This window comes from Macadamia integrifolia, chromosome 4, assembly GCF_013358625.1.
Source record: "Macadamia integrifolia cultivar HAES 741 chromosome 4, SCU_Mint_v3, whole genome shotgun sequence".
NCBI classification, from domain to species: domain Eukaryota; kingdom Viridiplantae; phylum Streptophyta; class Magnoliopsida; order Proteales; family Proteaceae; genus Macadamia; species Macadamia integrifolia.
Genome location: NC_056560.1, coordinates 20,385,647 through 20,397,810, shown reverse-complemented (window position 1 = coordinate 20,397,810; position 12,164 = coordinate 20,385,647). Strand labels below are relative to the sequence as shown.

At 37.8% G+C, this 12,164-nt stretch overlaps 1 protein-coding gene across 5 annotated transcripts in view; it reads right to left on the bottom strand.

The window, feature by feature from the left end:
• Positions 1-11,653, bottom strand: part of LOC122077148 (MADS-box protein SVP-like) — a 55,998-nt gene extending 44,345 nt beyond the window's left edge. The window contains exons 1-3 of one of the 5 annotated variants that reach the window (XM_042642974.1): positions 11,389-11,651; positions 11,256-11,319; positions 10,888-11,101 (exon numbers count right to left, since the gene is read on the bottom strand). In XM_042642974.1, the coding sequence (XP_042498908.1) occupies positions 10,888-11,069 (182 nt within the window). In that variant the 5' untranslated portion in view covers positions 11,070-11,101; positions 11,256-11,319; positions 11,389-11,651. Of the gene's footprint in view, positions 1-10,887; positions 11,102-11,255 lie in introns of all 5 variants that reach the window. The other 4 variants (XM_042642975.1, XM_042642973.1, XM_042642972.1 and 1 more) reach the window with 4 other exon arrangements.
• Between the last annotated feature and the right edge of the window lie 511 nt (positions 11,654-12,164).

The following is a 12,164-nucleotide window of genomic DNA, read 5'->3' as shown; positions in this document are numbered from 1 at the left end:
GCGAATCTTCCTCTCGTCAATTTTAACCAGCTCATTATCCATCCTATGGGTAAACAAAGTCATTATGGCATATAGTCCTTTTTCATTCTACTTATTTTAGTTTGGGTTCAGCTGCAGAGTTTAGTGCATGGAGGGATGCCTGCTCTTTGCTGGATTTGCCTTCTCAAGCCAAGAAATTCACACGGTTGAATAATTGGCGACGAGGTAATGTTTGTGCTGATTTGGATATGATGTGTGACTTTCTTTTGCTGAGGATTGTGTGTAGAAGGTGTTGCAGAGAGTTAGCCTCTGATCATTCTCCTATTGGTGCGATGTCTAAAGCTTTTTCTCAACCTCAAAATTGCTCATTTTGCCTTCATAAAATTTTAGATCGAAGATGATGATTTTGTTGAAGTAGTTCAAAGTTGTTTGTTTGATGTTTGTTTGTGGAAGATGATGATTTTTCTCAAGGGGGTAGTGCAGTTGGTGAGCAATGAACTTGGTACGAGCCGTAAACTTGAACGTCATAAGTTCGACTCCCATTAGACACACCATGGGCCACTCACACAAGGGTGTTTAGTGCTCTTCACTGCTTCAGTGAAAATTGAATGGTTCTCATTCAACCCCGGTATGACCCGGTCCATGCGGTTGTGGGGTCAGTATGGGCCCGCGGGACTAGTCAGGCTGAAGGCCTAGATACCCGTCGTTAGCCAAAAAAAGTTTGTTTGATGATTTTGGGATATCCTATATTTGTTCCTTCGCAGAAATTGAAGCGCCTGACCGTTTATGAAAGCTTGGAGTCGCTGGTCTTCTCCAAACATTGAGGAGGCACTTAAGGAGGCAAAAATGACTTTGGAGACTAGGCATGAGTCCGTTGATTCTATGGACATGGATGACACTTTATTTTCTCAAGAAGCAGCTAATAGAACAGCCTATTTGAAGGTTTTGGATTGGCATGAGAAGCTACGAGAAAATTGTGATAAACATTCTAAGTTCTTCCACCTTTCTATGAAGATTCAACATTCAAAAAAATTTGATCCGATCTCTAAAGCTGGGAGATGGTCAAGTTATTAATTATCCAAATTTGTTGGGTTCTTATATTCCGGATTACTATAAGGATTTTCAAAAGGGCCTAGCTCCTCTGACAGATCACCCAGAGTTGCTTCATGTATTCCATCAGTTGTTGATGAAGTTGATAGATTGGGTTTGGATTCAGTTTCTTCTCCAAATGAGATCAAGAGGGTGGCTTGGGATCTTGACCCTAATAGCTCCCTGGGTCTAGATGGCTTTTCGAGGGCTTTTTACAGAAGATACAAGGATATCATTGAGTCTGACATACATAGAGCGGTGAGAAGCATTTCATTTATGGATCTCTCCCAACAGGAGTCAACAGTCATTTTATTATTTTAATTCCAGAGATTGAGGGGGCCACTTCTCTTGAAAAGGTCAGACCTATATGTATGCGAAATTTCTTTTGCAAGATTCTTTTAAAAATCTTGGCTTTGAGGTTATTTTCACCACCTTATCCAGGAGTAAGGAGCATTTCAGAAGGGGAAGGTTACGTTTTTCCAACACAAGTATGGCTTCAGAGCTTGCCAACTTAATGCATTTATCGAATAGAGGAGGTGACATGAGTATTTGTCTTACAGAAGTGAGGGCTAGTGATAGGTGGATTGCTTGGTTGCAGCAGATTTTATCATCTACCAGAATTTAGTATTACTCAATGGTGATTTAGTGGGCTTATTTGGGGGTGGAACAAGGTCTTCGCCAAAGGGATCCTCTATCTTCCATTCTCTTTATTTTAGCCGAGGAAGTCCTATTTAGAGGCCTTCTAAATCTGATTTCAAATAAGAGCAACCTTTTCATGGGGAGGATCATGCCATCTAAAAGAGGTCAAACCTCTTATGCCCTTGGTGTACCAATTTGTTTCATATCTTTATTTAAGGGTGGAAATCTTTATAGATAGAGTTTGGGAGGAGTAATTGCCCTTGCAAGATAAATTTAAAGCTTGCATTGTTGGCTGGAAGGGGAAGCTTTTATCGTTGGCAGGAAGGGTAGAGCCTGTGAGATCGATGATCTCTAGAAAAACTTATGAAGTAGTGGATGCATAATTTTATTTGGAAGGGGGACATAAACTCTTCAAAAGCCTCCATTGTTAGATGGGAGGATGTTTGTAAGCCAAAATCTGAAAGTGGCTTAGGGATTCAAAGTGTTTGTGATGTGAATAAGGCATTGCTATATAAGATGACATGGAAGATAGAGAATGATAACTCATAAATGAGCTTGTTTTTCAAGGATAGATTCCAGAAAAAATATGGTTCTTTGAAGCAGACCTATAAATCTTTTATGATTTGGCCAGGTATCCGTAAGGTTCGGGGTTTTGTTTCTTCACAAGAATGATTGGCGGTTGGTAACAGAAATAGCATTAGATTCTGGAAAGATAATTGGTCGGGGGACTGTTCAATAGCAGATGCTTCTGTTTTGGATCCCAATTTATTCAACAACAACAACAACCACTCAGCCTTTTCCCAACTAAATGAGGTCGGTGATGCAAGAGCATTTTGAAATGGGCCAACAAACCATTCCAATAAGCCCACAAGCCCAAGCCAAATGATAGAAGCTGGAAATAAAAGTTACAATCCAGGATTTTGGGGTAACTTCATGGCGACACCTGTATCAATTCAGAAGGAACTAGAAGTCATGCCATATATAGATGGAAATATCTAGAAGTCTATTTTCCAACAAAAAAAAAATGGTGCCTCATTTGTTATTTTCTAGAAGAAGTTATGACCGTTTTGGTAAAGTGTGTTTAGGCTGACTGCAAACACTTAGAATTCCAGAATTCATCTTTTTACTCCAACTTCCATTCTAGAACTTCTTGGGCACTTCAATCATTATATTTCTAGACTCTTCAAGATGTGGAAAATGCCTTTCAAGGTTCCCGAGGTCCTTTCCTATTGGATAATTGGTTGTCTTCCCTATGTTTGTTTTTTTTAACTAGTCTTAATTTATTGCCTATGCTTGGAAGGTTGTTCCATGCTCATCTAGAAAAGCTTACATCCGTGAATGAAATGCATACTTGGAGTTTATTCATAATTTGAGCTTTTGGACTTTGAGAATAAGTAGTTCTTCTTGAGTTCTCTTACCCTTAGATGGATTTCCTTTGGGTGACGAGTTCTTTTTCTCTTTGGAAGCAACCACTTGTGTTACCTTCTACTCCTTTATAATTTTCCAGCATCAATCAACTACTTGGATCTATCAAAGAAAAAGATAAGAGGTAGATGAGAGAAAAAGGGGTGTGATCAAGAAAAGAAATAACGTAATGCAATACCTCCAAGTCATCCCACTAAACGCAATCTGCCACATGGATCTTTGCCCTCCAAACAACTCTGATCAATGTCATACCAGAGTTAAGACCAAGCTTTTGCATATCTTTCCTTACCAACTCATCAATGGTTATTTTAAGCCTGCCCTTAGCTCTAATAGCTCCTTCCAAATAGATTTGATCACTCCTCCATACTAGAGCATCCCTAGGCCTCCTTTGAAGTTTGAACATGGCCATACCACCTTAAACGGAATTCTCAGAGCTTGTCCTGAATCGGGGCGCCCAACTGCTCTTGGCCTCTTACCATGTCATTCCTCATTCTAACTCTCCTAGTTTTTCCGCACATCCATCTAAACATCTGCATCTCTGTTATACTCAACTTATCTATATTACGCTTCTTGACTGCCCAACATATCGCCCCATACAACATAACTAGTCTTACGACCGTCCTGTGAAACTTTCCTTTAAGCTGGAGGGGAATGCATTGATTACACAACACTCCAGATGCACCTCTCCACTTCAACTATCCTACTTTAATTCTATGGGAAAAATCATCTATCTCGCCATCCTTTCTAATTGTAGACCCCAAATATCTAAAACAGTCGCTTTGCAGAATCTCTCGCTCTTCAAGCTTCACCGCATCAGTATCCATTTTTGAGCTACTAAAGTTACAAACCATATACTTCATCTTTGTTCTACTAATCTTAAGACCTCTTGATTACAAGGTAGATCTCCATAACTCCAACTTATCATTAATCCCTGCCACTGTCTCATCCACTAAAATGATATCGGTAAAAAGCGTACACCACGGAAGCTCCCCTTGAATGTTCTTGGTTAAATCACTCATGATGAGTGTGAACAAATAGGGATTTAAGCAGATCCTTGATGTAACCCAATGGTAATTGGGAACTCATTACTATGATCTCCCACCGATCTCACACTAGTCACCACGTTCGTGTACATGTCTTTAATTATGTTCACATACATACTAATTTATTCGTTCATGCTAATTTTTTTTTTTTTAGGTTATACTGAGAATTATCAGTGGCAGTTCCCTACTTTTTAGTCTAGTTTTTTGACAAATGCGTGTGATGCAACAAGGTTAGTTAGGATTCCAGAATATGATGTGAAGGATCGTTGTTTCTGGAAACTTACTCCCTCTGGTACTTTTTCCATCAAGCTTGTTTGGGAGGAGATTAGAAAGAGAAATCCAAAACTTCCATGGGCTTTATGGATTGGAAGAATAATTCCTTCCTAGACACTCAATTTTTGGTTGGCGGTGCATGCCTGGCAAGCTCCCATCTGATGATTTTGTTTGAAGGAAAAAAGTTCATCTGGCTTCAAGATTTGAGTTGTGTAGATGTAATTCGAAATCCTTCACTCATATACTTATTGATTGCCCATTCTCTCATGTAGTTTGGGCTAGTTTTTCTAGACTGTTTTGGATTATTCCGACGATCTATTTGGATTGAATGAATTGTTTCATTGGTGGAATCAGAAACAAGCTAAAACTTCATTAAAAGGGGCTTGTGCGGCTAGGATGATTTCAATTTCTTACAATATTTGGTTAAAAATGAATTGTTTGAGGTATGAGGGAGTTTAACGGTCTACTAACCATATATTTAGAATGGAATCATGTGATTTGAGAGAGATTAATCCGCGATTGATTGGTGGAGCCCTTAAAGATGCCATGGCTCTTGGAGGTGTCAGGAAGGTCGAGAAGGGTGAGGAAATTCTTGATGATGGAGATTGGGTGATTGATTGCGAAGGACGAAATAATAGCATCGGGTAGCATGAGACAAGTGATGGTTTGGCAACTGTTGATATCATCAACGAGCGTTATGAGAGTCGCCACCTAGATCTGGCTCTATGACTCATAACTAAAAGAAAAGAAAATGGCTCCAAAATGAATCAACCTAACCATGAGTTAGTTCATTAAGAACGGATTTTAAAGATAGCTGAGAAGTTTATATCAGGTTGTGATTAGAGGAAAAGGGGTTAGGCACCTCGATCCACCTAGTAAAAATTGGTCTTCAACCTTAGGCAATGTATTTATGAATGTGCTGACTAGGACAATCATGCTACATACATACATATTACACTCACATAAAATCATGGAAACAAGACCTGCATAAATGAAAAAAATGAAGGGTCCAAGTCCACATACTCGTATCCAGCTACTCTCCATGCTTAGCATATGGAATTCAAAGCATACATACTAAATTCTAGAAATATCAAGACAAAAGCTAGCCTTAGCATTCATCAAATGGAAAATGATGAAACTACCCCTATCATAGCATCATGTGGACATGGGGACTAGGATCATGGAAATTCATACTATACAATCATAATGCACATCATAAATAGCATACCATAGATGGAATACACATTTATAAGTAAAATGACCATTCTACCCCTATCTTATATAGGCAAATAGGCAAAGCATAGGCATGTTACATTGTATGGAATAGAAGGATGGGGGTAATGTGAGCATGATATTGAATACAAGTAATATAAATGAATTGAACATAATGGAATAAGGACTAAATCAAAACCTTAGAGTTTGTTATATAAAAAGACCAAAATACCCCTATGCTAGAAAGGATGAAAATCATGTAAAACAAGAGAAAAGGATCTTAGACCTAAACTCAGAGATTAAAAATAGTAAAGGGGATCGAATCAAGTTAAAAGCATCCCTGAAAATTTATATAAATCAAATTTAAAGAACTAAAATCAAGGTGAAAATCATTCAAAAACATTGATGAAAACAAGCCAGAAATTTTACAAAAAGGAGACCAACAATGAGAAAACTTTCGATAAAATAGCATTGGAAAGGGGAGCTCCTTTCCTACGCCAATCGCCTTGAGGTGGATGATTGGGGTTCATGCATGAGGACCAATTTGACTGATTAAGTAGACATATGTTCTTCTTGCAGTATAGATCTATACAGCTCCATTTTGTACAAATTTAGTTTAGGGATAAATCAATAAACTAGAAAGAAGAGAGGGAAGTTTCAGCTGTTGAGAAGTTGTAGGGGACCTTAGATTTTCATTTTCTCTCAACGAACTATCGAACAATCCTCTGGGTTAAAATGCCGTGGAACAATTTAATGTTTTTTTTTTTTTTAAATTGACCAGACTCACAAATTTTGTGGATTCTGGTGAAAAGATTGGATCTCATTTGACTCGATCGAGTTGTGATTGATTCTTGTCATTTATTACACCGACCTAATCTACATTACCCTTGACTAGGTTTTCAAAAAAATTGACTCGACTCGAATGACTTGCCGAGTCAAAACCTAGTTTTTCAACGATGAGCAATAATTGATCACATTTAGCAACTTCCAACTATGATCAATAGCTAATTGCATTTAGCAACAGATTTTCAATGGTTAGAAAAAACTATCGGTAAAGTCTATAGAAGCATTTTAGGGGAAAAAAAATTTGGTGAACTGAAATATATTAAGATAAAAAAGGAACTATACGATGTCATCTCACAAGGGAACAAGGAGAGGAAGAATCAACTCCAAAAGCAAGCAAAAAACAAACTAATCAAAGGAGCCTAGTTTGGGTTGAAGGGCCCAAACATATACAATAGTGATTCATAACACAATCCAAATCAGCAACATGAAGATGGTTCACTCTGGTTTTGATCTCAAAATCAATGGAGTTTCAAATTTGGTTGAAAGTGTGGGAGGAAGATATATATGACCACCTCTGATACACCGTAGCGTAGAAAAGCCAACTTGACAACCCTCCTACATATCAAGTTGCCCTTAAATTCATTTTTAATTGATTTCCATTCAACTTCAAAAGAATGAAAAGGACAATGAGAGGGGGCAGCACTTCTGGATCACCCCTTTCCAAATACTCAATGAGAAAGGGCACATAAAGAAATCTATCTACTTTGATGATACCTCCAAAATCCACTCCCTTCATAGCCGCCCTGTCGCTTATTCCAGCAGAAATGTCCACATCATCTCTTCTTGGAACCTGAGGGTGGAAACCATCCCTCACCCGGAAGCCTCCTATCCCCCCTTTTCCTAGCTGTAGCCTCCCCCCTCCTCTCCCCTCCCCTTCTCCCCCTCTCCCCCCCAACCCCCCACTAGGGTTGGTTTTGTTGTTTTCAGCTTTTGTTCCTTTAGTTTACTTTTGTATTCTTGGAGCTAGCATTTCCTTGTTGGCTTAAGCCTTCTCCTCCCCCCCTCTCTCCCCTTTGTAAATTCTTTTTCTTCTTGGTAATGAAAAATTTATTCATCTAAAAAAAAAAAAGAATAAATGATCAATATTTTCACTTGTATTCCAGCAAAGGCATAAAAGGAGACTAGCCAAGGCATGTTAGGCATATTTCTAAATTTCGGTTGAAACTTCAAGTTTCAAGTTGGGCCGAGATGAAACCAAGGGTCGATTTCAATTTGTTACTAGTTTAATTTCGACCTGTTTCAACAATATTACGCACATTTTGGTAGTTTCGACCAATTTTGAACAGCCTATGATATGTCAAAATTTTCCTCAAAAATACATTGTTTTGGATCATTTTGACCCATATCTCGGTTTTGAGCTAGGTCAAAACCTGCCTTAAGATCAATTCTAATCCTTGAAGCCAGGTAATGGAGTTGTGCCCTGGGATGTGGTGCTTAAACCGAACAACATTCCACAAAAAATCGTACTACCTTTGGAGCATACAAAATCCCAAGCTGAGGCTCTAGGAAACCTCTTTGAAGAGGAGTGGAGTCACAAGATAGCATCCCCACTCCTTGAAGGTTTTTAGGAATAGCTGAAAGCTGATCCCACACCAAGGCAAGATCAAAAGTGGGTGGTGGGCCCAGGTCCACAAACCATTTGATAAAATATAGGAAAGCAAGGCCAATCTATCGGATCCTGCATCATATCTAATCCGCTCACCAAAGGTAGAAAGAACATAATCATGTAGAAGAGCCATCATTAATCATAGATTCAATTGCATCCAATCATCCATGGTTGTAGATCTAAGCTTGAGCAGCTTTCTCCAAGTCCAAGAAGCATCAAAAGCACAAACAATTGTCCAAATAGAGCAGTCTTGAGATACTTAGAATAAATCCATTTAACCAGCAAGCCTTCATTCTTTTCAACAACCTTCCACAAAAGCTTCAGAAGACGAGCCTTATTTGGACATTACCGCCGCTAAATGTAACTTCTTATGCTTAGGAACTTTTATTAACATAGAACATGATTCGATGTGTTAGAAGATATGTTCCCAAATAATAACTTTATACACTAAGGCTATGTTTGGTAGCCAAGAGAAGAAAAGAAAAAATTCAAAAAAACATTGAATTTGAAGAGAGAGATAGACACATAAAAAGTCATTGTGTAATTATTTTTTGTCTTATTATGTCTTTTGTACTATTTTCTTTTCTTGGTTACCAAACATAGCCTAACATATTGTGCTTTAAGATTACAATATGCCCCCCACAAGCTCATCTTGTAATGGATAGACTTAGACCAATCAATGATTTTAGGTGTGGCTTTTGGGTGGGATAATGGATAAGTGTCTCCTAATGCTGTAGGAAATTGGTTTATGTTCGTTTAACTTGAACTGTGTATACCTGTGAAGGTAATGGATTTTGAACATTTGCACCCATGCATATCTCATGCATCACCTCACCCAATGACTCATTTGTAGTGGCTTGTCAACAAAAAATAAAAATTGGTTTGGTATACAAGGCAGGCCCTGGAATGAAGATGGAATGCATAAAAATTTGAGTCCCTAAGCTGCCCAACATTTCTAAAAATGGGTAAAAATATACCAATGATCATATATGATGCATTATGCACCATGTAGCAATTTTTTACCCAAAAATAAAAAAATAAAACAAGGTGTAACAATGTTTATTTTATCAAAACAATAAAATTTTATTGAGATTGGAGAAAAATAAAATAAAAGTATTACAACACAGAGATGACATTGCAGCTCATAAAAGGAAAAATGGAAATCAAAATGGAGGAAACAAAACACATAATAGCAGTATATTGCAAGGAAAAGCACATGAAACAAATATTCTATAAGCCACAAGCTTCCCCAACTCAATGTTTATTTTCTTATTAATTATCAAAAATAAAATACAAAATCAATATATTAGTGGCTAAGTCTTGTTACTTGTTATGAAGTTGTTTTTTTTTTTTTTTCCCTGATAAAACCTTAGAACAAATTCAGCAATAATGGGAAAGGCCATTATTAGAAAAAAACAAAGACACATGAAATCAATTTATGAAACTAAAAAGAGATATCTTATCACTTAGCCACTTTTGGTGATAACAAAAAACACCCTTAAATAAAAGGCTTCCATTGTGTACGAAACATATCAGTTTCATATCCTTTACAATCTTTCCATAGTTAGGATGTACTCTACCCCTAAAAAAGAGATCAAAGGAATTAATGCAACTCGCCTTTTACTTTCTCAATGAAACTAGACCTAAAAGTGTGTAAGAGCAAGGTAGACTGGTTCTCATCAGTAATAGTTATCAAATAAAACCCTAATTGAGCTTCCTACCACTCCATACCCTAGCTAGGAGCACCTCCCATCTTTTCCACTCTCATGTTAAAGAGATAAATACTCCCATGATCAGGAAGTAAAGTTAAATTTCCAAATTCAAACATGTATGAACCCATGCAAATTACCCAAAGCAGGCCATCCAAGTGGGTTCCTAGCTTTAACATCTTCCCCTCAAAAGCTCAACATCCTACGCAAAGGTAGTGTTTGGGAATAACTCACATAGCTTAAACTGAAACCCAAGACATCTTACTTGAACAACATCTAGGCTGCATTTCTTAAAACTTGGAAAACCTACCGCACCTCTTTCATCTATTGAGTTCCACTCTTAAGACTTCTGTCCTTGTTTAAGTTGGCACATCCAAGGTCATTTCAAGTACTTGCAGGTATCAAAGAGTGGAAACCCTAATATCTAATGATCCCACACAACCCATATTAATCCTTAGCTCACTAACCCACCACCTAAAATAAAGAAGGGACATCCAAAAATAGCAAATATCCTGGAAAAAAAAAACACTACTAATTCTTCTTCTAATTACCATGAAATCCCTTATTTCATGTAAAATAACACACAATAGACTCTCAGAAAAAGGAAGGATTTGTAACCTATACGCTGTACGGTCCAGCATTTCTGAGTCACTATATCACTCAAAAACAGCAAAGGAAGCTGTGATCTTTGGTTCGTACGATAATGTCGCCGAACCACTCCCATCTTTTCTAAGTGGTACTACTACCTATGAGCATAAGGTGAAGTAATAACCCTGCAACTAAACTTTTCATCCCCAAAAAGAAACAAAAATCAATCTATCGGCTAGAACACTCGCATCGAATTCAGGAAATCAAAGTGGTTGTAATTTCTCATGGAAAGAAAAGAAAAGAAAAAAAAAAAATGGAAGAACCAATAGAAGCAGCGTAGGTTTCGGTGCACCCCAGATTCTTCTTTCCCATTTGTTTTCCAGATTAGCTTTCGTTTTCAGAAGATCCAAACAACTAAATGATCACCTCCACTTCTCCATTGAAACTCTGTGTGTGTGTGAGAGAGAGAGAGAGTAACCTCGAGCTAGCGAATTCGAAGAGCTTTCCAGTTGAGGAGAAGACGATGAGAGCAACCTCAGCATCACAGAGAATAGAGAGCTCTTCGGCCTTCTTAAAAAGCCCTCTTCTTCTCTTGGAAAAAGTAACCTGCCTCGCCGTCGTGTTAGTGATCTTTCTTATCTGAATTTTCTCTCTCGCCATTTTTATTTCTTCACGAATCACAGAACTCTTATCTGCACACGAGACGAAGCTAATCAATCTCAGACCAAACCCTACCTTAAAGAACTCGAACAGAAAAAGAAGAAAAAAAAAGAGTTAAAGATCGATTCAGGTGAAAAGAGCGCGCGACTTCCAAATTAAACAAGAAGAATCTCCTACAAACCCTACCTTAAAGAAAACGAAAATTTTTCTTTCCTTTTTTTTTATCCAATTGAAGAGAGCCCTGAAATACCTGTTCATGGAAAGTGTAAACATAGGAGATATGGAGATTGGCCTGTGTTTCTCTGGTTTACCTCTTTACCTGTCTGGTTTTTGTTCCGGTGGTGTTGCCGATAAGACCTTCAGAAGCCCATCAACCAATCAATATGAGAGACAGTGGGAGTATGGCTGTGTGTGTCAGTGTGTGTCTTCTGGTGTTTGTGATGTTTCTATGAATGTTGGAGAGAGAAAACCTAGTGAGAGAAAGGATCCTTTTTATAGCGAAACATCTCTTTCCTTTCTCTGCAGTCTTTCTTTTTTTTTTTTGGTAAAATTTCTCTGCAGTCTTTCACATCAGCTTGGAAAGGGAAAGAATAGAAAAAAAAATCCTTTCAGAAGAAGAGAAATAAAAAAGGAAGGGGATATAATGGATATTTCATTTTTTTTAGGGTTTCTTTCTCTTTTTTTATGTTAGAAAAGTTTGCTTTCCGTACAACAACATGCCGCCATCAATGCAGAGTAATAATATCTTTTTGTACCATGACGCATATCTTGTTTCCTCAGCAATTTCTCGTGGTAGAGAAATTAAAATTCCGATATTATCTCGAAATGATATTTTATTTTTACCGTTGATTTGAGATGGTGACACAGTACGGATAGGATCATAACCGTTGGTTTCTTAAAGTGTCTGAAGGCGTGGGTTAGACACAGTAATACGCCAACTGCCAACTGCTTACCAAATAGGGTAGCCAAGTGGGGACCGAGCTTTGTGGTGTTTTCTAGGTTTGCCTGTTGTTACTAAATATGGAAGCGAGATGAGAACCGTGTGCCGAAGAAGTATCCTTAGCAATTATTTGTTACTAAATATTGCTATACACA